The sequence below is a fragment of the Thermobia domestica genome, chromosome 5 (assembly GCF_964235325.1).
Source record: "Thermobia domestica chromosome 5, izTheDome1.hap1.1, whole genome shotgun sequence".
In the NCBI taxonomy this organism is placed as follows: domain Eukaryota; kingdom Metazoa; phylum Arthropoda; class Insecta; order Zygentoma; family Lepismatidae; genus Thermobia; species Thermobia domestica.
Genome location: NC_137458.1, coordinates 173,901,946 through 173,929,939, shown reverse-complemented (window position 1 = coordinate 173,929,939; position 27,994 = coordinate 173,901,946). Strand labels below are relative to the sequence as shown.

The 27,994-nt window shown below is 36.2% G+C and overlaps 1 protein-coding gene across 5 annotated transcripts in view; it reads left to right on the top strand.

The window, feature by feature from the left end:
• The window catches only part of LOC145686285 (protein argonaute-2-like), a 279,317-nt gene that overhangs the window by 162,965 nt on the left and 88,358 nt on the right, over positions 1 to 27,994 (top strand). For 4 of the 5 annotated variants that reach the window (XM_081759418.1, XM_081759417.1, XM_081759419.1 and 1 more), the window contains exons 13-14: positions 1,287 to 1,406; positions 9,638 to 9,763. In XM_081759418.1, the coding sequence (XP_081615544.1) occupies positions 1,287 to 1,406; positions 9,638 to 9,763 (246 nt within the window). The remainder of the gene's footprint in view (positions 1 to 1,286; positions 1,407 to 9,637; positions 9,764 to 27,994) is intronic. The other variant, XM_081759420.1, reaches the window with a different exon arrangement.

Sequence of the window (27,994 nt, the reverse complement as noted above, 5' to 3'; positions counted from 1 at the left end):
CAATGTAACAATTTCTTATTTAAAAAGGTTTCTAAACGTTGATAATCATTTATATAGAAAGTATACACAAAGTAGTTTTAATAGTCAAAATTATAAATTGGTAACTCCACTCAAGAAAAAATAAAATGTTTGCTTCTCTGAAGTACTCTGGTAATTAGATAAACATTCAGTTCAATAAAGAGTGGTTTCTTTGTATTAGTCATGACTACAACAGGTCTAGAGCACACCTGCGTGAAAAACAAGAAGAATGGTTTCTCTGCTGATATAAAGTGCTCAGAATGCAGAAAGAAAGTGATTTATCATTAGAATAAAATATTGAATAATGATTTAAAGTCGGCGAAAATATAGTTTGCTCAATAAATGAGTTGTGTGATCGACCTGACAGTCACACTTTTTTTTTTTTTTTTTTTTTTTTTTTTTGTTAGTTCTTTACTTGTTAAGATCTTTAAGAAGAAATACGTACTAAGATCATCGTAATTACCTTCCTTATTGTGAAATGAATTTTGAGGATCAGTGACTACTCATTTTTATATGTTAGGAGAACAATAATGTACTGCTACTAAGTAACTGTCACGTGTGAGAAGCAGCTTGGGGGAAAAAAATATAGGTACACTTTACAATAGATGCTCAAGCTGCATACCGATAAGTAGAACCGCTTTAAAAGGGTAGAGTAGAGTAGGGTAAGGTAGAGTAGAGTAGGGCAGGGATAAGTAGGGTAAAGTAGGGTCTGGTTGACTTAGGGTTAGAATTAGGAAAAATTGGATCCATTTTGTTAAAATTAATCGAGTTTAATTTCTCGTAACTGCATAAGGATACCAACTATAGCGAACATTGTACAGTTGAGCCAAATTGTAACATAATATCAGAAACCCCCAATTTTGTTTTTATTCTAACATCACACAATAAAAGAAACCTGAAATCGTCTAGTTTACCAGTTAAAAAAAAGAAATATAATTTATATTGTATTCCGTTTAAAGTAAGATCAAGTAGAATAGATTTAAATAAAAAAATCAGCAATTTTTATAATTGTGATTTTTTCCACCCTGATCTGCAGGCAGCTCTTCGTCCTATAAATGTCCACTACACTTTTTGTAGTTACAATATGAGGCGAGTAAGATGTTTTATGCGGATAGAATGACTAATGAACATACGTTTACTTATATTGGTACTGAAACATTTCTTTGTATTTTTATACGTTCAATAATACTTCAGCAACAAATGTAGAATTTTCAAATGAAGCATACTTTATTAAGATGTATTAATGTTTTATTTTTCTCTGCCTATAGCTCTGCACGATTGTCGGTGGACAGGCTGTCAATAAAAAACTTGATGAGAAGCAAACAACCAAAATGATAAGAGCAGCTGCTACCAAGCCTGAAATAAGAATGGATAAAATAAAGAAAATAGTAAGTATGGTCTTCGTGAGATTCCTTCAGCTACAATTTTGTATTTGTTTTCTTGATTGCGTTTCTAGGTATAAGTATTAGTATAGGAATAACTATTGTGCTGCCAAAATGTCTTGAGCCGTGGCAAAAATGCGAACTAAAGCTCACACCCTCACACACCCACGCGTTAAGCCAATAAAGGTTCAGCTGTTGCTAAGCGAGAGAAAGCGAGTGGAATTCCTTCAGCCGATAGCAGCGCTTGCAACGGAACACTAGGGATCAAGTCAATGTGGCATATCTTTAGCAAGAGTTCTAGTTTTCCTTACTGTTACAGAGAAAATAAAGCATGAAAGCAGTGTAAACTTGGAAATAACAAGGAAACCATTGAAGTTTTGCTACGACTTATCTTGAATTGTTGGTGGCAATTAATACGAAATAGATGGATATTATTTCACGTGAATAATTTTTCCTTATGCATAATCATATTGTATCCAATTTGGTGTTATCAATATTCAGAATTAATTCCAAGGCCCCTCGTGTTCTGAGTAACACGCACGCGATATATTGTTTTACGATACATTTGAAGTTCTTTTTACATGTATAAGAGTGAAACAATACTCACAGCACGCGTTATTCCAAACACGAAGAACCGTAGAACTGGTGTCCATAACATATCCTACTTCTGTTGACGCATTCCATTTGCACAGCTGTCGGCTTACCTTTTATCTACTTGGACCTACTTCTAAATCAGAGAGCATATCTGAGAATTCTTTTCGGAGCATGTCTGTGAATTATGCCCTGTAGGTAATCCATTGCGCACACATTGCACATTGAAAAAATATGCATTTTTGGATAGCGTATGTGTGACTTCTTTTACGCTGATATGTAGTGCTACTACATTTTTTTCATGTTTGAAGTAATGCTTGTTACAATGTAAGTTTTCCGTGCTGTTAGACGGCTCGAACTCCGAAACTATGCACTTTTAACCACAGGTCCATATGAACTTTATTTATTATTATTGTTATTTTGATGTGAGTAATCACTTCTTACACTTTGTTGGTATAGTTCATTAACACCCTACAGAATGATCACTGAATTATGACCACCTACCAAATGGAGCGTATAATGGATATGAAGGTAGGGGATATCACGAAAGACTGTAAATGCTCTTCCGTGGCGTACACGGGTACACAATAGGATTGAAATCCGATGAGTTTGCGGACGATCTAAGGTGTTCATTGTCTTTTAAAACGCGCGTTATCGTTAGGTGCGTTGTTGTTTTGGAAGATAACAGTGTTATGGAAGATAGCATGGTGGGATATATCCAGTCTGCCAGCAGATCGTGATACTGGTCACACCAATCATCTGTTCATCTACAATCAACAGGGCACCTAGTGCTTGTCATGTAAACGTGCCCATACTATGCATTCATCACTACCAGCCTTCGCTTTTGATAGATCTATTGAGGAAACACATTTGGAGTATATATCGTTGATTTGATTTGATTTTCAGTTTAGCGTCTCTTTCAGCAGTGGTCCTATATGAGACATACAGCTTAACGTGGGTTCCGAACCACATGAGCTTGCACCAAGAATCGAACCCGGGTTCCCACGCCAAAGGCGCGTACGCTAACCGTTTAGCCACGAGGGAGCTCCGGAATATATATTGTTCTAGTTAAGGAGCTAGTAGGAAAGAGTCCGTTGTAGATTAAGAAGATAGGAGCTAACGAGTAATATACACCAGAATCTTAGAAGATGGATATTTTCAATCCTGACTGGATTGGCTGGGCACTTTATGGCACCAGATAGTATTCAGTAGCATTTTTTTGTTTGTTTGTTTGTTTGTTTTGTTTATTTGTGCGGCGATGAACTTTCTATATAGTTTTCTAATGTTTACTAAATAATATTTAATAAAATAACCATCGTGTTTATTGCTTTGTATTCCTCCTCAATGCGCATTAGATCGTAATGGATTTGGAGGGATATTTTTTAATAATGAGTAACTGGTGAAGACTTGTTTCATATTGTACCAGAAATATGAAAATGATGGGTAGATATGTGTGTATTATTTACATCAAGTTGAAATAGGTGTTAAGTTAGCGTTTCTGCATCTTGAAAAACAAGTAATTAGGAAATAAGGAAGATTTAGTGCAGAGAATGAGTAAATTTTGAGACCAATTCTTGAACCACATGGAATTTGTTAATGGGGGAGAAATAAAAATATTAATAAAAAAAATAGATTAGATTTATTGCGTTCATATGGCCATTACATAATATATAGAAATATACAAATGGTATAGACATGGTGGTGACAAACTTGGAAAACAGTGAAAAGTAAGGGAATTCGAGAAGACTGGGAATTCTGCTAGCGCTGTGCTTCCATTGCATCCGAATGTCATGGCGAATGCGAACTGTGAACTCAGTACCTACTCTAAGTGCGAAAACCTGCGAGTGCAAATTACATCAACGTATCTCTTTTAAAAATTCAATTTAAATTTTACGCTTGAAAATTCGTACCATAAGCTTTTGGGAAAGCGGTAGCAACATATTACCTATTTTCCCTTAACTAGAAAGAAGCATCATTCTACTTAAAGATTTCTGTATTTCCTGATCTTTAAGCTTCCAAGCTTTCGACTCTTCCTGGAGTCTTGGTTACGGTGGCTAAAAATAGGAAGAAAAAGAATAGAAACACCATGGAATAAAAATGGAACGGACTTATCAAGAGAAGAGTTGTGTTGTGTGTAAACACGTTGTCGAGTACGGCAGCGATCAACAGATGAAGGTGTTACAAACTGATGAAGATGATACATCTGTTGATCACTGCCATACTCGACAATATGTTTCCGCACAACACAGCTCTTCCCTTGATAAGTCCGTTCCATTTTTATTCCATGATGTTTTCTGTTCTCTTTCTTCCTGTTTTTTTATCTTTGTGACCTAGCCTCCAGCGAGAGTTGAAAGCTTAAAGGAAGATCAGGAATTACAGAGATCTGTAAGTAGAATGATAGTTAGAATTCCTGAGCGTGGTTTTGCATTGTAGAAAGAAGTAATTTCTATTTTCTCCCATACAGTGCTACTTTCAGAATACAGTATATGTAATTTTGCTGCCCATTAAGGAATTTACATTCCGTCTGTAGGGGCTTAATGACGCCATTGATCACTTCATTCATTTATCTTGCACTATAATATACATCAGCAGTGGGTCATTTAAGACCGCTCATCTCTGGTCCTTGATTCGATCCCAGTTCCGCTATGTGTACTTTGTGGTGGACAGACAGTGTGAGCGTGGGCTTTTTTGGGGGTTCTCCGGTCTCCTCTCATTTCTTTCATTGCACCATTATTATCCATCTCAGGACGTACTCAGCAATTTATTTTGGGACGGGCCCAAAGCTTTTCGGGAGGTCTAAATTCAATATGTGGATAAATTACATGAAAATATATAAAGATCACCCCTGAACTTAGACTAGAGTTACAGGAAAGTCGATATTTCGTGGGAGGGGTCTGGACTCAAGGATTTACCTCTCGCGTACGTCCCTGATCATCTCATCACCATTGTCTCCCTTAGCCTCGGTGTATAACATGGAACGCTAAATTAAAAATCTATAATATGCCTTGACAAGGTTGATATAAATAAAACGTCGATCTTTAAATAAGGATAATGGTTAAAGTACGTGTACGTAAAAACGAGTTCGATCTTCAACTGAAGCCTGTCTTCATTAATATGAACAGTGTTCTAGTCCGACTCAAATATTTTGAATAAATAGACATAAGAAAATACAAAATTTTGTTTGTATTGTTCTCTTTTTTCTAAAATGTATAATTGCACTTGATATAGTTTCAGACCATTTGTATGATTCAGTAGTTTCTTCAAAGTGGGCTCGATAAACTATCCATAACAAATCCTTTGCAGAAGCAACAAATCAAAGACGAGAGGGAGAGGGATTGGAGAAATAAAAGCTGAAGACAGGAAAATAAAGATTATTCTGAATGAGCTTGAAGCTAATAATACTAGAACAATGGAAGATATGCGTAATATTAATGAGGAAATAAAGCGTTTGGAGAAGTTAAATAAGTTACATAATACTATTGATTTTTTCTAAAGATATGTTATTATTATTCCAAAATTTGGCTAAATTTGAATTCAAGGTTTTTCCAGACTATAATCACACTGATCTCGGAATCGTTGAAATTTTCAACAAAACCATACACAATTTGTTTAAGTTTTTTGCGCAGGATAACAAAGCAATATGGTCAAATCTAGTACCACACATACTTTTGCGATAAATAACTACATCCAAACAGGTACCAAACACTCCGATTTCTTTCTTCTCCACGGCTTTAAAACACGCACGATAACGGAATGTAATCAGAAGGCAGAGCTACAGCTTCAAATAAAGAGGGACCGCTTAAACGAGATACGAGTAACAGTGAAAGAAAATCTCTTAAAAGCACACGAACGAAAGAAGAAATATTACGACAAGAAATATACAAGGACGGACTTCGACCCTGGTGACAAAATCGTAGTTTTCTGCCCTTGATTGCAAGAAAAATCAGGCAGACGCTTGAACCGGTAAATATGAGGGTCCCGCATTTATTATTGAAGAATTAAACCGCAATTTATATAAAGTTCGCCTTTTTTTGACACCTTTAAGAAGACAATTCAGAACATATCAGTAAAACCGCCTCAAACCGTATTACGAGGAGCAAAACAAGAACGGAAAGAAAAGGTACGCACAAAATATATACTGGAAGATAAATATCACATTTTGTCCAGATAAACAAACACGCACCAAAGCGATATAATTTCAAAAACAAGAAGAAGAAAAAACAAACAAACGAAACGGAGAAGAAACGGACACGAAACTGAACTTAGACACATAAACTACCTATTTTTAAAGCATCAATAGTTATTTTTTCCTTCCAACGAAAAAAAAAAAAAAAAAAAAAAAAAAAGATGATACAAGTCACTTAAACTATTACTTGGAATGCTGTTCCTTATACCAGTAAAACAAAGCACATTTAGCTATTTTTAAAGGTACTATCTAATAAACACTAAAGCGGAACACTTCGTTTCCCTCTTTTATTTTCGCTCTTCTCGTAGTGCACCGTAACATCTCTATTTTTCTCTTTTATTTCAATATATCACTTAATGATTACTTTTACTTGTCTCCACAAGCGATCTTCCCACACTTTTTCTAGGAATCTATGCCCTTTTATTATTTTCCGCTTATCTCTTCCTTTCACACAGTTTTCCTTTAGTAATTGATTAATTTCCTTTAAAAAGGTACTGTCCGCGACCCGCCTCACCATATTGTTAGACGTTAAATGACACGTATTTGTTAGCTGCTAAAGTGGATTAACCTGCTATTTAACATTTGTTTTTCTTTCCTTTCTTATAGGAAGTAAGATACTCGACGGAAGAATGATGACCACTACATTTGTTCTATTCCCAATTATACTCATACTTCCTATATGCACACACGACAATGAACTTACCTTCAAGCAATACGGAGTTTCATTTGCTAAATTTAAACTGTAATTAATTATGAAAACACAGAATTCTTGGCAAATAGACTGCACTTAAGACTTTATCCGTCCACCTTAAAAACGAATCTTGTTCAGGATATAAGCAATTAAGAACATAATAAAGATCGACAGTTTATAGATAAAATCAAGGACATTATTCCTTGTGATTTTCAAATGGATGTTCGAAAAGATCTAAACGAATGATTTTCAACTTTTTATTATGATTGGCGAACTTTGGATTGAATGGATTTAGTGTATATGAAGTCCACAAGTTGAAATCTACAATTAGTCAAATGAAAGCACAAAATTCTTATTTAAATAGTCAGATGCAAGAAAGTGAAAAGAGCAATTTCGAACTTACTCTTCTGGTGACAAATTTCTCTGTAGCAGTGGAAAAATGAACTCAAATTCACCATGAAATTTTACAACTCGTTTGTACTATGACCACAAACGAAGGGTTTTTAATAGCTCTTTGTAATTTTCAAATTATTGAACAGCCATTTCGACACTATCATTCAAAGTTTACTCCAAAACGAAGTTAACGATCTCGCAACGGATATGATATAGCAGAGTCCAAAATCACGTTTGTCACTTATAGAAAGAAACTTGGATTATTTTAGCAGTGTTCTAAAGCATTCTTAGTCTCTTTTGATTCCTCATCGGTTAATTTAGATATTATAATTCAGACGCCGATTATACATACCAATGATTATCATGTCCTTTATAAGACTTATATATATTTATACACGAATACGGCTCATATCCGCTTTAAAATACCTGATTACGCTATTTGGACCGATAAGGAAATTTACGAAATGAATCTACCAGTATGTCAATCCCATAATATGTTCCCAATATGCAAATTGCAGACCCAACCACGCTCACAATAGACGGATTTTTTATACAATCCGGTGTTCAAGAATTTAATTACAGGAGGTCAACTAAAACCTACTTTCTCCGGAAACGGAATTATACTTATAGCCTCTCTCGGGACTTCACCTCACTACTAGAAAGTAAGTAAAAATCGCCAAACAAAGGAATCATATGTCAGCAGCAGATGCAGTAAACCATTCCATGACCATTCCATGATCTACTTCTTCAGATATGAAACTTTACAACAAAAAATTTCGGACACTGAATCTCCCAACGAGAATATCAGCAAACGTTTCTACTATATTTCGCCAATTACCGGAAACCCCGAATTTAAATTTCACTTTTAATTTATATAAGTTGAAACAACTATTACATCTATGCAATCACTACTTCAACATGAAAAACAGCTTCTCACGGATAATATGCCCGAGTTTTGTCGGTCAAATCCATTTCCGTGCACAGTTATTGCAGTTGCTACCTTAATTACTATCTTACTAATTAGCATTGGAATCTTTTTATATTTTACCTATCAATATGTCATTCGTAATACTACTTAACGGCCACCCTACTATATGTTGAGATTCCTCAGAAAATTAGACTGTTTCTAGTGAAATATTTATGACAAAGACATTTTTCTACCGAATGCTGGTTTTGTTGTACTCATATTTCATTGTGTTAAAAACAGGGTGGATTGGTTTAAATCAGTCTTTATTAAAATCAAGATTTAAATCACTTGTTTTTTTTTTTTTTTTTAAATAAAAATCGTTGATTTAAATCAAATTCTGAAATAAATTAATTTAAAATGAAAATAAGTAAAATCCCATTTCTGTTCTGTTATTACGATTATGGAAGATAATAATTATAATACAATGAGACTCAAATGTATGTACAGCACAGTATGAAAACGAGTGCCATGCAGATGATGATCAAGGAAAATCCCGTTTCGAACGGGTAACAGGAGAATTCTGCTTTCTTCTCTTCGTAACATAGGGTTTTTAAATCGTTAACTGTTCCAACGGGGAAATCACCACGGACATTTAAGACGAAAATTCTTTCGTGTGCGTGTGTTTGTTCCTAGATAATAGGGGCATATTTAGAGGGGTCCGATACCCTCTCCGAAACATATTTATTTATTTTTTAGATTTTATAACTAGGTGAAATTTCTGTATTCTATATGTATTTCGTACAGCAAGTAGTTCCAATCTTTTAAAAATATGTCCCTGCCAAATATTAGTAACTTTTGTGAAAAAAGAGTGTCATGTTGATAAACGTTGCTGTACTTTTTCCTTATGCTTAAGAAACATTGTTTGGGATTAAAATAGGTTAACGATTGGGGATTAATTCAAAATTCAACCCCAATGCTTTCACTTAAATGGCATAATTAACATTTAATATTAATTCCTAATGTTTTTTCTTTAGTTTGCGACTTGTATTATACGAGGAGAAAGATTTGATTTAAATAAAAAAAAATCAACAAAAATGATTTTTTTTTAAAAAAATCATGATTCTTTTCCACCCTGGTTAGAAATTTTATATCTTACTAACATTTCTTATATTTTTAACCATTTGTATGTAGACGAAAATAGAGGCATATGCATTCCCTAGGCTGCTTCGTGCATAGTTTATATAATGTATTTTAAATTGATGTTCGCAATCATCTTAGTCATATTTTAAACTGTTTTAGTAAATTCAAAACTACACCAAACTAGTGTCATATTAATTCGAAACATAAGTATGAAGGAGCATTCCTTTGACCCTTGACGGAAATAAACTGTAAATACGAATTCTGAACCATGATGAGGAATGTTGTTTTTGTTAATATTTTATTAATTTGTATTTTATTGTTGATTCTAGTCAAAAGAAGTAGATTTCAACACTAAACTGGAAGTTTCTGACGAATTTGGAGTGAGTGTTGGTGGTGAGCTAACGAAAGTAAAAGCTCGTGTCGTACTTCCACCTAAACTTCAATATAAGAACGCAGTAAGTGCAATAAAAATAAGATGTTAATCTCTGTAGTAAAAGATAGTCTAGAAAGTAAATTGAATATTATTTTATATGGTCAGTATTTTCTATTTTTAATTTCCTTTATTATTATTATTATTATTATTATTATTATTATTATTATTATTATTATTATTATTATTATTATTATTATTATTATTATTATTATTACATAAACAACTTATTATGAAGGCTAATCTTAACGGTGTTGTTTTGTGAATTTGCATGCGAAATGTAATTGAAAGCGAAGTATTTGAAGAAAAGCACAGATTTGTGGAAAATTATTAATCTAATTTCAGTGTTAATGTACCTAGATACATGTAAAATATGATAACTATATTGTAAAAATCACCACATCACAATAAACGCACGTGTCAATTTAATACGTGCTATTAAACTTCCTGACTACGTAATTTCCTGTATATGGTAGTTGGTGTCACAAAAAGATAGGGACAGTGGAATATCTCGAGAAATACACGTCGTATCATGAAATACAAAAACACGTGGCAAATATATTTTTAAATTCTGTTTCAGGGTGGAACAATAAATTCACACATAAGGGGGGGGGGAGAGGGGGGCAATTTGAAAAGTTTAAATGGGACCGCCAGTTTTTAGTGCAGATTCAAACGCTACACACAAAAATACGTAACTTTTACTGCAAACATTTTTGTATATTTTTGACAGATGACACTGTAATCGCGAAAAATCTGTTTTATTGAGTAACGCAGCAGAAAGATCGGGACAGGAAAATATCTCGAGAAATACACGTCCGAGCATGATAAAACAAAATACATGTCAAATATTTGTTGGATTTATATTTAACTGTGTGCAAGTCAATGCTCCTTGGTGCCCCCTAAGGGGGGCAGAAGGCGGCAATGTGAAAAGTTTAAATGGGACCCCCAGGTTTTAGTGCAGTATTCAGATGCTACATACGTAACTTTTATCTGCAACGTATTTGTTTGTTTGCTCGATAGATGACACTCTAGTCGCAAAATCTCAGTTTTATCGAGCAACGCAACAGAAATCTCAGGACAGTGGAATATCTTGAGAAATACGCATCTGGGCATGAAATTAAACAAAAATATATGGATCTAATATGTTTAATCCCTAAAGTGTGTGCGTGCAAATGAAAACACCTGGATACATCTTAGTGAGACAGAGGAGGCAATTTGGAAATTTGAAATAGGACCCCGCAGTTGTGATTGCAGATTCAGATGGAAAACACATAAATATACAACTTTAATCTGAAAGGTTTTTTGTGTCCTTGAGAGATGATACTGTAGCGGCAAAACTATGTATTATCGCTGTAATGGGCTTCCAATAAAAAAAAAAATAAAAAAAAAAATAAATAAATAAATAAAAAATAAAAGTCAAATTGTTAATGAAAATATTTTATTGTAGTCACCTTAGCAGGAAATAATCAGAGAAACAACTAAAGTCTAAAATTAAACATTCATGTTGAAGTTGACATTCATATTAAATATTCAAAGGCCTAATGTGTACATCAGATATAGCAACAGGCGATAAAAAAAATGAAATGAAATCTTTGAGTTTTACGTCCCGCGGTTATGCCGGTTACGCTAAAGGAGACGGTGATGATGAGTAATGAATGAAATGGTGGAATGAGGAGAGTGGGAGGAAACGGGAGAACCCCGAGAAAACCCACTCACACGGTGTTTGTCTACCACAAAGTTCACTTGGCGGGGCAACAGGAGATAAATTAACTACTTGTAGTGCTACACAGGAACAGCTACGTGAACGTACCTGAGTAACTGTGACCTGAGTAACTGTGTATTCCCTCCTGGGTCTATTCTGTTGGTGCATCACCTCGTCTCTCACCGTCGGGGTGCTTGTTGGTGCCTACGATATTCGCCAGTAACCAGTCTGTTATAATAAGTGCTCGAATTGCGTACCTTGTTCGATTTGACAATACGCTATTCGTTGATAGAATCCATGTACTAAATTTCACAATAGTAAATCCACACGTTAAGCGGGTTTGCATATCCAGGCTCCTAACTATGAAAACATTTACGATCACTCCAACCCCAATCATATCACAGATTCAACCTGTTATATATAAGTTATTAGGACGTAAAATTTAATGTAGTTTATACGAAAAAGACCTTTATGCATTGCAAGACTTGTAACGCCCAAATATTCACCACAAACTTACAGTGGTATCGACATAAACAAAACGAAACAAAACACAACAAAATAAAAATAAAAATAAAAATAAAAAAAATTTAAAAAAATGTGGAGCAGAAAACTACTTTACACAAAAGTCTAAAGAAGCTCAGTGAAAACGTACAAACTGGTCGAGCGGTTTGGGCCAATAGTCGATCTATCATAAGTTTATGTGTTCAAACTCTGTAGGAAGTATTGGTTTCGTTTTGTTTTTTTTTCCCCTTAAAAGTGTGTTCCTTATTTTCATCAGAGGACTGAAAACATTTCTTTGAATAAATCTTTGGCAACTACGTTTCTCTCAAATTCGATTAAAAGGGAACATTATATGAATTGCAAATCTAAAATCCAAAACTGAATACAAAATATTAAGTATGTTCAATATTTCATTATTATCCTTTGATTTGTAATGAAAAACTAATTATAAGCATTGATGATTTCAGAAGATTCTCCCCGGGTAATGGTCAATATATGAATGAGAGGAAATTGATAGAACATTATTAGTCCACTTTGAGCATGATCGAAGATATGGCCACGAATTTATGTCGACAGGGTCGCAAATTCTCCCACAGGTCATGCCCTGAAATCAGAACTGTTTCAAAGGTTTCCTTAACAAATACCTAATTAGAATATTACATTTATTTCTCGTTCTACGTTTTGAAATGACAAAATCATAATTTTAAAGATAATTATAATACGATAAGCATAAAGGTTTATAGAACTAATGAAGTAAATAGTATTGTGTAAGTTTTCGATTTCTAATCGGATTAAAACTAGAATATTCGTTTGCATCGCACTTTATAAAGTAAATCCTCTCTATATATAATTCTTACTGGAAAGCATGTTTAACTCCAGTTACTTAATCAATATTTTTAATAATATATTTTTATTGTAATATTTTTACTATTAAATGTCGTATACACTTCATTTCCCAAAGCAAAACCTCGCAAATGTATAGTGGGCTAGTGAATATTATCAAATAAATTATCATTTAGTTTACGTAAATACTGCATCGCCTGATTTGAAACTTCGTACTTTAACTAATAATAATAATAATAATAATAATAATAATAATAATAATAATAATAATAATAATAATAATAATAATAATAATAATAATATATAATATCTTATTAGAATTTCAGGCTTATTCAATATATGAATTCAACGTGGTCTCTATTCGAAGTTGTATTTATTCGAATCCGATAGAAATACAAAGAGAAACTTCGAGAACAGGTAAAAGAAAAATGTTACTTTGGTAAGACTGGAACTAACCTTTAAGAGTTCCTTTCAAGTTACAAATGCCTTAGACACTTTGTTTCTTGTCTTTAAGTTAACTGATTCACTGAACGTATCTGAGTAAGTTGTCTTTATTTTCTACTCGGTTATACACGTTTTACAATCATTTCCTTTAAGCTTGAACGACAGGAACGCGAATGCAAAAACATTTAGGTCAATTAAAATTTCCCCACCGGAAATCGAACCGGGGACCCCGTACACCAAGGGCACACGTGCTAGCCACTAGACCAGCTGTAAGAACGAATGAAATCTGTTTTGAAGTTCTGAAATTGATGCCTATTTCGTCCTGATGTAATATGTCTATTGATGTTTTTATGTTCAGTACTATTCGGTACTTTGAGGAACGATATATGTTATTTATATAGATTCTATTACGTATTTGTCCATAAATACTATATAAATTATCAGAATTATTCATGATCTTTCATGGAAATTCGCTGGTGCATGCACAGTAGACGGACAGTGTAATTGGAAGGTGAGTTCAACAGAGATTATGTATTTCGCCGACATTATTTAATAGTTTTATAGAAGAGATAGCGAAAACGAGTCTACCTAATGAAGATGGAATTTCGGTAGGAGATGAAATGATGAGATGTATACAGTTCGGGGTTGATATAGTTGTTGCAGAATCTAAAAAGAAAATTAATAAGATGTAGAAAACTTGAGAAAGGCTTCTGAAGAATATGGGATGAAAATAAATGTTAGAAAGACAAAATCCATGGTGATTGAAACGAAGCGATCGGCGTCAAATATAGAAGTAGGAGCGGGAGAAAAGAGCAAATGACTAGTTTTCAAATGACTAGTTTTAGATATCTGAGTAGTATTATTAGTGATGATATGATATGCGAACGTGGAATAAAAGCAAGGATAGAAATGGCGAAAGGAGCCTTTAGGATGAAGAAAATACTATTTTGTGGGACCTTGAATAGAGTTGAAAAAAGACTCATAAAATGTTTCGTGTACTGTATTTTACTGTATTTATAAGGCAGAATCATGGACATTATACAAAAATGATGAGAAACAATTGATGGCTTTCGAAATATGTGCGTGGAGAAGAATGGAGAGAAATAACTGGGTCGAGAGGAAAACGAATGAGAGGGTGTTAGAAATGGAAGGAGAAAAATATTGTTAAGAAGAGGAAGAAACATTGGTTGGGATATTGGTTAAGAAGAAACTGTATCATGAGGGATGTGCTAGAGGATATGGTGGCAGGAAAGAGAGGGAGGGGATTAATTAGACTATATAGAAACAGAATTAGGCTATTGGCGATATCAAAAGAGAAAAATCGTATGTGAAGATGGAAAGGTTAATAGAAGATCGTGGAGCATGGCAGTTTCTCAGCCGCAGTAAGTGACCCGCTGGTAATAGCGGAATACTTCTGATATAATGATGCCGATGATGCACAGTAGAAACAGAAAAAATCATTTTACTGCACTTTACTCTAATACGAATCACAATGCAAATTTCTATAGGCTGTCAAAATGCCTTGCTCTAAAGGCTGTAGAGAACTATCTGTTACTATGAGAGGGGAAATCATAGGTAACTATGGGACAAACTGCCATTCAGATAGCTAGGGGTATGGGCTGTGACAAGAAAACAGTGAAGAAATTGATGTAGTGATATGAAGAAGATGGTGAATATTTCACATCTCAGCCAAGAAGCGGGAGACCAATAATAATAATAATAATAATAATAATAATAATAATAATAATAATAATAATAATAATAATAATAATAATAATGATGATGATGTCAGGTATTTATATTTATTTAAAGCAAGTCTTTAGCATACCCTCCTAGTACAGTAGTATTTTTAAAACGGTCATTATAAAATTGTTAAGCTAAATTTTAAAGAGTCATTATAAGTGGTGCTTTATTTATTTATTTCACAATTCATTTCTGCCAGTAGATTTCGCCCCCTTACTCCCTTTTCATGCTTAACCAGGAGGAAGCTGCGCGTCCTCAGGTTCGGAACCACTGCTTCCGTTTGACAGCCTGTAGAAATTTGCATTGTGATTCGTATTAGCAATGAGAGTAAAATAGATTTTTCTGTTTCTACTGTGCATCATCGGCATCATTATATCAGAAGTATTCCACTATTACCAGCGGGTCACTTACCGCGACTGAGAAACTGCCATGCTCCACGATCTTCTATTAACCTTTCCATCTTCACATACGATTTTTCTCTTTTGATATCGCCAATAGCCTAATTCTGTTTCTATATAGTCTAATTAATCCCCTCCCTCTCTTTCCTGCCACCATACCCTCTAGCACATCCCTCATGATACAGTTCCTTCTTAACCAATATCCCAACCAGTTTTTCTTCCTCTTCTTAATAATATTTTTCTCCTTCCATTTCTAACACCCTCTCATTCGTTTTCCTCTCGACCCAGTTATTTCTCTCCATTCTTCTCCACGCACATATTTCGAAAGCCTTCAATTGTTTCTCAACATTTTTGCATAATGTCCATGATTCTGCCTTATAAATACTGTAAAGGGTGTGTGGGGAGGAAAAATGATAGGAAACTCCACCTACACACAAGCCTTCAGAAGAGTGAAAGTGGGGAATTCAGCTCGTAATACGGGTACTGGGTTCGGACGGCTGTCCTTTGAAGTATAAGATCATTGGGGATACAAGAAAAATTTATGAGGAATTTCTATGAAAAGAAGAGAGACAAGGTTTGGGATAGGAATATGGATCAGGAAAGGAATACCTTCATTATAACGTCCGGGCGTGCGTCAAATTCTTCTTGGTGTCCTGGTTTCCGGCGTTTCGCTCTCTCTCTCACTCTCTCTCTAGGTCAGGTCCTGATCTACTGGCAAGGTGCAACGGTCATCCACTGGATCGAAGTAGGAGTCCAAAGCAACTCCTATTCCAACTCGAGTCCACAATCCAACTCCAATCTGAATCCAACTCCGATTCCCCAAGGCGGAAGTAACATGGCCTATTTAAGGAAAGCCCCCGGGCTCGGCGACTATACTAGAAGACCTTAGAAGCTAGTCCCAGACGTCACGAAAGGTGTGGTTTCGGTGTTGGGAGGACTCAGGATGATGTCTCTCGTAACTTTATTATGGAACAGTGAAGACAATTACATAAAACACATTACATCCACGAAATGCTGACACAGCAAACATCAATCAGTAGGGTACTGGATTTTCAAAAAAAATGAAATGAAATCATTAAGTTTTACGTCCCACGGTTATGCCGGTTAGGCTAAAGGAGACGATGATGATGAGAAATGAGTGGAATGAAGAAAGTGGGAGGAAACGGGAGAACCCCGAGAAAACCCACGAGCACGGTGTTTGTCCACCACAAAGTTCACTTGGCGGGGGCTGGGATCGAACCCGGGACCCCAAGCACCAGAGGTGAACGCTCTACCACTGAGCCACCGCGCCCCCCTACTGGATTTTCAGAGCGCAAGTTCGTAACACACTTATTTCTCGTATCTAATTATAATCGTATAATAAAAAGTCTCTGTCCTTTTTCAGAGACACATCGAAACTTCACAAAACACAAAGAAAAATAATCAAGAATAGACATTTCACATCATTGTCCGCTGATAAAAGACATACGCACAATATCAATAAATCAATAATAACAGTCTTCGATGTGAGCCCCGACACAAACACACTGATTCCTTTACACTCTCCCGTCTGGAACTAAAGATACATAAAAAAAAACAAGTTTATTTTATATCATCGTTCATTAAATATTATTCACCACTAATTTGATAACCATATGTATATATACTTATCAGCGAAGAAAACACAAAAATAAAACGAAAATAACACAGAATACAAAATATTAATAATTCAATAATTTAGGTTAGAAGTTCCAATCTCCATATTACTTATTTTTCTTTCTCACTTTAAAAAAACAAAAAACAAAACAGAAACACTCATGTCTATATATATATGCAGACACAATTAACGTTCAGTTGACGTAAAGAAGAACGTTCTTTAAAGCACAAGTACATGTAAACAAAATTAAAACACGTGGATTTGTTTGTAACCACAAAAGACCTTTAGAAAAATTAGCTGACTCAATGTCCTTGAAAATATATCGGTCAGTAAGCTAGTACTTCCAAGAATGCAGGTGGCCTTGCTGGCCGTAGTTCCATAAGCTTCCACTAGAACGGCGCTGAAGTCTGAACAAGTGCAAGCATCCATCCGTCAAGATGAGGAGAGCTGTGGTGCGTCGAAAAAAGGATTGTTTATTTCATGAGAATGGTGATCGTGGACGAATGTGGCTGCAAGCAGATATTTAAAAGGACAAAAGGTATAAAAAGAATAGGGAGGGGAGGTATAAAATAGCAAAAAAAGGTCAAGTAATTGCTACTTAGAGCAGGTGAGGATAAAGAAAGATGTACGTAAAGGTGGTGGGAAGGTACATGTGACTAGGGAAATTAAGTAGGATAAAACGATAAGATTCGTATAGGAAATGGTATTATCTGACTCTTTAGGGGTGGAGGGGAAAATGAAGTGTTTAATTGTGGCTCGAAAGTGATATGTAGCAGGCACGGAAATCAAACTCTGATGAAAATTCAATATGGCGTCGGGGGTTGCTATCCTCATAACGGTTTATCCCAAGCTTCTATCAACACAAAAAGCACTCCATCTTGAAGGGAAAAGTTGGTGGAAAAGTAGAACAGTGGTCCAAAATCAAATCATAGGTATTCGATGTAGCATTCCTGGAGGGGGGTGGCCTCTTGAAGATCTACGATGTGTGGTAACCTCTTCTTCACTCACTGGTTAATGAAGGCATGGGAGCGGAAAAGAAACGGGTTTTAGATATACATTAAAATAGGGTAAAATAGACTGGGAAGGACTGGCAATGAGTAGAATGACAATGTGGGAGGAAAGCAGAAAAAATGTTTCAGAAATGTAGTTGCGGAAAAAATAGAAAGGGAACATGTAGGTGGAACGTATGTGCAAGGCTAATCTTAGTACGGTAGAAAAACAAAAAGTAGAGGGGAAACAAGACAAAACAAAAAAAGAATTAAGCATTAATATGAGTTGTAATTGGTGCCCAACGACCAAATAATACTAAACAATACAGAATCATAACACAAGGCAACCTTTGGAGGGAGGGTGGGTGGATGGGGGTGGGACCAGAATAATCATAAGGCTGAAACCATTTCCTGTTTCAGCTAATCTTCTTTACAACAAGAGGGACCAGGTTATACCGCCTAGCACTCGGTTCAAAAAAAATCATTATGATTATTCTAGTAACAGTGGCGGGGTCGGGGGCACAAAATGGAAACCGAAGAGAGAAAATTAATGTGATAAACCAATTATATATTTGAAATTTACATACGCTAAATTTCATTGCTGACGGGGTAGGTACACTCAAAATCAAAACAATTCTGATCCTAGTAGTGATTTACTCAAATTGATCAAACGTATCCATTCTATCTCCAATACTTGGTAGGCAACTAGCGGCAAAGCTACAAATAAGTTAGATAGTTGCGTAAGAAATGAGTTTTTGTAGAATGTCGTGTGTCATTGACCACAGTGCGAGATTCCGAAAGAGATGTCACTGTAGATAAGGGTACACATTGCTTATCACTAGTGTTTCGACGGAATCGGGCATTAGAATGCCGCTTGTATAATTTATAAAGTAAAAGAACTCCAATAAATAATAGAGATATCTCGAGCACGTGAACAACAACCCAAGCGGTATCTCGAAGTGAAAAGGTTTCGTCCGCTCTAACTGTTAAAAAACAGGAGCAAAAAGCCAGAAGTATCTAAAAAAAATATCGAAATAAGCATAAAAAGTAATAGCATTTACTATCGCTTAATAGCTAAATTCAATATCTCTAAATCTTCAGCGCTAAATCGAAAGCAAAAATCCTAGGGTGAGATATGTATCTTTCAAAACTGCTACTATCCCAAAAATATCTGGGCGAATCGTGCTCACTCATATAGGGTATCGTGAAAAAAGGGCATTGCGACACTTCAACGCAAAAAAAAAATTACTCAACAAAACACAAATATATCTCTTGTCCGAAAAAGTGGACACATCACGGAAAAAATAAACTTCGCAAACTCCTTTCTCTTTTTTTAGAAAAAAACGAAAAACAACTTGACTCATTTAACACAAGGTGGAATTTGACTTCAGACACCAAAAGACAGATAAACTAAAACGTCAATAATCTGACAAATCAATCTGTCTCAACATGAACAAAACTGTAAGGTCCTGTAAAACTAAAAATTTAAATCAATATTCATATATTCAAGTTCCATGTTTATCGTTTTCCGAGCGGGTGAAACCATAAATTTTTACTTATTATTATTATTATTGTTAACCAATTATCAACCTTTACTATAAGTCTAAACTTCTCTACTTCCAGGTACGTTATCTGAAATTATTGTCAGTGAATAAATAACAAAACACAAAGGGAAAAATGAAGGAAAGTTCTAGCGGAATTTCTTCGGTTGCACGAATGGTGGTGGTAACTTGCATGTTTTTTTCTTCGCTTCTGACACATACAGCAGGACGACTATACATAGTCCGTCCATAACATACACGTACTAATCTAGATTATAATTCCCTGGCAGGCCAATAACAAACTAATCAAAACAATAAATGCTAATATGTGCCTTCTTTTTCAGGTCTACAGATCTTAAGTCTCCTACGAACATTCGCTGTCCATTGCGTCTCTTCACCAAAATAATCCATCTCTTCCATGGGAGCATTCCTTCGGGATAGAGCGTTTTGTTGACAGGCGTGGTGTTGGGAAGGCGATTCTTGTACTCAAAGCTACCGGCGAGTCCCACATCATCTTCTGACGAACTCCGGATATCAGAAAATTGATAAATGAGTTGGTAAAAACGCTCCCGGTCTTTTGGACACAAAACTGGGTTGACATCCAAACAGGTGGGATCGCACATCTTCTGGGATGCGGCTAACTGCTCAGGTGGTGGGGTATACTCCGTGGTGTTTGCAACAACTGCATCCGAATCATCAGGCACCTCCTCAAAGTCCTCTGCCAAACCAAGAACTGTTCCCATGCGTAACTACACTGGGCTAGAGGTGGGGTTCGTCACATAAACGACTGGTGTCTCACTATTACCAAAACTCGTGGGACAAAAGTATGTGACCGTGGTGCCAACACAGTATTTTGAAAAACTCGAAAGACAGGAGTGGAACAGCTAGCAATTTTACTCCTAAGGACAAATTCACCTCTAAATTTCGCCTCGGTGATGAACAAGACGGTGAGCGACCAAAATGAGAAAGAGTAAAGGTATTTATATCATAATCAATTAAAGCTCTATGAGTATTCAAAAAATCAGCTCCAAGCAAGGGACCATAGTCAAAGTGCGGAATAACTAAAAAAACATGAGAAAAACGTCTCCCATTAATATCAAACTGGAGAATCGCCAACTCAGAAACCTGTACAAACTTGCCAGTAACATCTCGTAAACGAGTATTAATGCGATATCTCCTAACATTTTCCGGCACTAAATTGGAACCGATGCAGCTAATCTGACTGCCACTGTCGAGCATAAATTCAGTCTGGACTCCTCCCATAATAACACTAATATGGGGCAGCTCATTTTGCGTGAAAAGAGGGACCGTAATTTGGGGAGTACGAGTAGCAGTGGTCCTGTTTCCTACCCTAGCAGTTAGTTTAAAGACGCTCTGCAGTATCTAGCAATATGATTAGGGCCTTTGCACCGAAAACAGGTAATAGGTCCCTTTGTTGAGGAGTCGTTATTTTGTGACGACCCTGTACTTGACTCGGATCGGTTAGCATCATTTTGGGGCACATGAAAACTATTGCCACCATTATCATTCGTTTGTGGCCTGTTATTACGTGGAAATTTCGTCTACCATCAGAAATAGCAGATACTTGCAACGTTAACTTGGATAATTGTTGCTGTCATTCAAGCAAACGGCCATTGACGTCATTACTCTGCTGCGTTTGCTCTCGTGGCGAGTCAACAGCTCTTACAGCTGTTTCCTGTCTATATGCTGCGTCAGCAGCTGTTACATAAGGAAGGCTGTCTGCCGGCTTGTAGCTGACCAAGGCAGACTGCAGAAGCACTGAATTCTTTTTAATGAACTGATCCAATTCCTTCCTCTTTGTCAGCAATCGTGCTTTTTCCTCTAATATTAACTCATCGACGAGCGCAGCAAGATTTTCATACTCTTTTAATGACGGCACGGAAATATTCAGGTTGAGGACCTTCGATGATATATTGAATTTGTTCTTTTTCTGAGGCCGTAGGATATGATCTAAGAATAAGATCCTGTTTAGAATAAACATAATCCATCACGTTTTCATCCGTACCTTGCTCTCTGGCTCTCATCTGCGCAACAGTAAAACGAGGAAGCGCATGATCTTTAAAGGTTTGACGAATCCGTTCTTTAAACTGGTCATAAGTCCACTGCGCGAATTCGGGTTTTGTCTCAATTGCTGAATACCAATTTTCAGCACCTTTAAGTAATGATCCTAAAATTAACTTCTTGCGAGCTCCTGTCCATCCATTAACTTCGGCCACAGTTTCGTATTTTCTCAAAAATCTATCCACATCCTCCCCGAAACGTGCATAAAATGGTTCGGGCCTAATAATAGAATTCACCTCCTCCTGCTGCATTATTCGCTGCAGATGCCTTATCTAAAATTTTCGGACTTAAAGAAATCGAAGAGGAACCAGAAATCTCGGAAAAGGTATCGGATAAGCGCAACTGCCGACGTAAGTTATACAAATATTGATGCGTAACCTTGGCAGACTTTGGGGAAGAACACGCGGCAGGCTCAAAATATAGTTTTGCTATGCTAAAATTTCTTCTGTAGGCACACCTAACTCCTCATGTAAGTAACGCAACATAGACAAGAATCTCTAAGAATTTGGGCACACAACTACACATCACATTAATACTGTAGCTCCAATGATTAACTTAAAATAATACCGAAAATACGCTAACACAAAATAAATAAATAAATAAATAAATAAATAAATAAATAAATGAAAAAAACACACTATACTTCGGAAACAGTTAAGAAAAAAAACATCTTGCCAGCACCCAAACGTAATGCACAAAATAGAGGAAAACATAGCTGAGCTACTTTCCACTTGAGGTGAACTTCTCGGACTCTAGCGCTACTACGCCCCTGAACGAGGAAATCGGATCGGTCAGAAATTCCATCTAACCGCAACGAAATCCGTGTGCAGACTCGACCAACAGGCCTCAACGCTAGAGTAGTACTTTTCGCTCAAAAGAAAGACGCACACCAAAAGAGCATTCACAATAGGGTGAAACCCTCCTCGTACAGTACTACGCCCTTAGCAAGGTTCTGCTCGTGGTACGTCCATACCTCCGCAATAAATCTCGCACAGACTTGGCAAAAATGCGTCACTGCATAAGTAGTGAAATGCGAAAGACCCAATAGAAAAGAGAGCTTATTGGCCTCCACTCTGGTGAAACCATCCGTCTGTTGCGGAGATACGCTCAATAACTGGTATCGATCGTCGGAGTGCGTGTGCTACACTCCCGCAAGAAAACCGGGACTAGGCACCGGACTAGGCACCTAGACTAGGCACCGGGACTAGGCACCTAGACTTGGCACCGAAATGCCTGCCCCAACAACATCTATTGGCCAACAGAGAAACCAAAAAGCATGCACTACTAGTAAACCGAAAACTGAAAACATGCACTAATAAAACTAACAGTAACAATTCTCCACCAAATAAGACACTAACAGGGGTAAAAAGAAAGGGCAGAAAGCCACATCTCCACCATGTAAAGGGTGTGTGGGGGAGGAAAAATGAAAGGAAACTCCACCTACACACAAGCCGTCAGAAGAGTGAAAGTGGGGAATTCAGCTCGTAATACGGGTACTGGGTTCGGACGGCTGTCCTTTGAAGTATAAGATCATTAGGGATACAAGAGAAATTTACGAGGAATTTCTATAAAAAGAAGATAAGATTTGGGATAGGAATATTGGGTCAGGAAAGGAATACCTTCATTATGACGTCCGGGCGTGCGTCAGATTCTCCTTGGTGTCCTGGTTTCCGGCGATTCGATCTCTCTCTCTCTCTCTCTCTCTCTCTCTAGGTCAGGTCCTGATCTACTGGCAAGGTGCAACGGTCATCCACTGGATCGAAGGAGGAGTCCAAAGCAACTCCTATTCAAACCCGATTCCACAATCCAACTCCAATCTGAATCCAACTCCGATTCCCCGAGGCGGAAGTAACATGGCCTATTTAAGGAAAGCCCCCGGGCTCGGCGACTATACCAGAAGACCTTAGAAGCTAGTCCCAGACGTCACGAAAGGTGTGGTTTGGGTATTGGGAGGAGTCAGGATGATGTCTCTCGTAACTTTATTACTAAACAGTGAAGACAATTACATAAAACACATCCACAAAATGCTGACAGAGCAAAACATCAATCAGTGGATCGCTTCGTTTCAATCACCATGGATTTTGTCTTTCTAACATTTATTTTCATCCCATATTCTTCAGAAGCCTTTCTCAAGTTTTCTACATCTTATTAATTTTCTTTTTAGATTCTGCAACAACAACTATATCAACCCCAAACCGTATACACCTCATGACTTCATCTCCTACCGAAATCCCATCTTCATTAGGTCGCTATCTCTTCTATATAGCTATTAAATAATGTCGGCGAAATACATAATCTCTGTTGAACTCACCTTCAAATTACACTGTCCGTCTACTGTGCATGCACCACCGAATTTCCTTGAAAGATCATGAATAATTCTGATAATTTATATAGTATTTATGGACGAATACGTAATAGAACCTATATAATAACATATGTCGTTCCTCAAAGTACCGAATACGGCAAACATAAAAACATCAATAGACATAGGGCGAAATAGGCATCAATTTCAGACACTTCAAAACAGGTTTCATTCGTTCTTACCGCTGGTCTAGTGGCTAGCACGTGTGCCTTTGGTGTACGGGGTTCCCAGTTCGATTCCCGGTGGGGGAATTTTAATTGACCTAAATGTTTTGCATTCGCGTTCCTGTCGTTCAAGCTTAAAGGAAATGATTGTAAAACGTGTATAACCGAGTAGAAAATAAAGACAACTTACTAAGATACGTTCAGTGAATCAGTTAACTTAAAGACAAGAAACAAAGTGTCTAAGGCATTTGTAACTTGAAAGAACTCTTAAAGGTTAGTTCCAGTCCCACCAAAGTAACATTTTTCTTTTACCTGTTCTCGAAGTTTCTCTTTGTATTTCTATCGGATTCGAATAAATAGAACTTCGAATAGAGACCACGTTGAATCTATATATTAAGTAAGCCTGAAATTCTTTTATAAGATATGGCTATGATTTTATTATTATTATTATTAGTTAAAGTACGAAGTTTCAAATCAGGCGATGCAGTATTTACGTAAACTAAATGATAATTTATTTGATAATATTCACTAGCCCACTATACATTTGCGAGGTTTTGCTTTGGGAAATGAAGTGTATACGACATTGAATAGTAAAAATATTACAATAAAAATATATTATTAAAAATATTGATTAAGTAATTGGAGTTAAACATACTTTCCAGTAAGAATTATATAGAGAGAGGATTTACTTTATAAAGTGCGATGCAAACGAATATTCTAGTTTTAATCCGATTAGAAACCGATAACTTACACAATACTATTTACTTCATTAGTTCTATAAACCTTTATGCTTATCGTATTATAATTATCTTTAAAATTATAATTTTGTCATTTCAAAACGTAGAACGAGAAATAAATGTAATATTCTACTTAGGTATTTGTTAAGGAAACCTTTGAAACAGTGCTGATTTTTAGGGCATGACCTGTGGGAGAATTTGAGACCCTGTCGACATAAATTCGTGGCCATATCTTCGATCATGCTCAAAGTGGACTAATAATGTTCTATCAATTTCCTCTCATTCATATATTGACCATTACCTGGGGAGAATCTTCTGAAGTCATCAATGCTTATAATTAGTTTTTCATTATAAATCAAAGGATAATAATGAAATATTGAACATACTTAATATTTTGTATTCAGTTTTGGATTTTAGATTTGCAATTCATATAATGTTCCCTTCTAATCGAATTTGAGGGAAACGTAGTTGCCAAAGATTTATTCAAAGAAATGTTTACAGTCCTCAGATGAAAATAGGAACACACTGTTAAGGAAAAAAAAAAAAAAAACGAAACCAATACTTCCTACAGGGTTTGAACACATAAACTTATGATAGACTATTGGCCCAAACAGCTCGACCAGTTCGTACGTTTTCACTGAGCTTCTTTAGACTTTTGTGTAAAGTAGTTTCCTGCTCCACACTTTTTTTGTTTGTTTTGTTTTGTTTTGTTTATGTCGATACCACTATAAGTTTGTGGTGAATATTTGGGCGTTACAGGTCTTGCAATGCATAAAGGTCTTTTTCGTATAAACTACATTCAATTTTACGTCCTAATAACTTATATGCAACAGGTTGAATCTGTGAAATGATTGGGGTTGGAGTGTTCGTAAATGTTTTCATAGTTAGGAGCCTGGATATGCAAACCCGCTTAACGTGGGGATTTAGTATTGTGAAATTTGGTACAGCAGCCCTAATGACATTGGGTTCAATGAGTGCAATTTCGTCAATAATGCTTTGCCGAAGTTCATCTAAGTTGGTAGGCTTCCTTTTGCACACACGATTCTTCAAATGTCTTTAGAGAAAATAGTCCAGTGACGACAAGTAAGGAGAACGAGCTGGCCACTCAATTTCACCTCTTCTACCAATCCACCTTTGGGAGAATTGCTCATTCAGAAATTGCCTAACATTTACACCATAGTGTGGGAATGGTGTGGTATACCATCTTGCTGGAACCACGTTTCGGCTAAGTTATCCGCTACAATGTCTCTAATTGCTGGAAGTACGTCGTTCCGCAGCATATCTTCATACTTCCCAGCATTAAAATTCTTGTCAATGAAAAATGGTCCAACTATGGAGGTGTTCATCACTCCCGCCCAGACGTTCAGTTTTTGAGGGTATTCGGTATGTGCTTCAACCGACCAATGAGGATCGCTGTCAGCCCAAAATCTACAGTTATGTCTGTTAACGTGACCGGTTAATTTGAAAGAGGCTTCGTTTGAGGAAACAATTCTAGGGAGAAAGTTAGGATCGTCATCAATGCGCCTCATCATTTGCTCACAAATTCCATACGACGGTCGAAGTCATCTTCATTTTACTCATGTATCAGATGAATTTTGTACGGGTGGAACTTGATTGCCTTCAAAGTTGTGCGCTAAGGAGCATTGATTTACACACACGTAAATGGAAATCAAACAAATATTTGACATGTATTTTGTTTTTTCATGCTCGGATGTGTATTTCTCGAGATATTTTTCTGTTCCGATCTTTTTGCAGCGTTACTCAATAAAACAGACTTTTCGCGATTACAGTGCCATCTGTCAAGAATATACAAAAATGTTTGCAGTAGAAGCTATATATTTTTGTGTGTAGCATCTGAATCTGCACTAAAACCTGGGGGGGTCTCATTTAAACTTTTCAAGTTGCCCCTCTACCCCCCTTAGGGGGCACCTGGGTGAATTTATTGTTCCACCCTGAAATAGAATTTAAAAATATATTTGCCACGTGTTTTTGTATTTCATGATACGACATGGACTTCTCGACATGTATTTGCGGTTTCGGTTTTGGAAACCGCATTTGCAGTTTTCGGTCTTCAGAAAACCGGTTTTCTCAAAAAACGAAAACCGCAAATGTCACAAAAAATCGACAGCACTAATATATATATATATATATATAGAGAGAGAGAGAGAGGTAGGTGTGTGTGTGTGTGTGTGTGTGTGTGTGTGTGTGTGTGTGTGTGTGTGTGTATGTGTGTGTGTGTGTGTGTGTGTGTGTGTGTGTGTGTGTGTGTGAGTGAATGAGTGAGTGAGTGAGTGAGTGAGTGAGTGAGTGAGTGAGTGAGTGAGAGAGAGAGAGTGAGAGTGTGTATGTTTGTAGTTGTTCAGTATCTTCATACAGTTGCTTGCATGTTCACCTAGAGAGGTAAAATCTTAGGAAATTCTGAACCTGCCGGTAGAAAACTCGACTTTAATTTTTTTAGGTACCTTTGAAATGTTGTTTGTATGCCATTTTTCTCAATATACATTACCTTTAATGCACTTTACAATAAAATTTCGTTCTTCGTGCTTGAAGTGCGATATAATTGTAGCTGATGCAATACCCCCAGCCAATGATAATGAAATAAAATGAATAAAGAGAATTCTTGGTTCATTTTTCAGATTATTTTATACTAAATGTTCCGCCCGAGCTCTAATTACAATGTTCTAATTACAAGCTCTAATCAGTTACATTTAAGAAATTTAATTTATTATTTAGTTCGTTTAACCACTCCAAACTCCATACCATATTACTGCTCTATTTTGGTTTCTGATTTTATCCTATTTTAAAATAATTTGAGACAATGCAGTTTTTAAATTGCAATTCAATCGGCAAATTGCCTGCATAATTTAACACCTGATAGCTCAAGTATCGACATTTACTAGCGAAACTGTTTATTACTAGGATTAGCGGCACACAGCTTGATAATTTGCCATTTAATTTTAGGATTTTGGACTAGATGATGAACATATTGTTCCTTCTCATAAATGAACACAATCTCCTATATAACGAATCATCTGTAAAGCTAAATGTAGAACTTTGAGAATTTTAATTGCAATTCTTTCCGTCCTTTATATATATATATATATATATATAAAC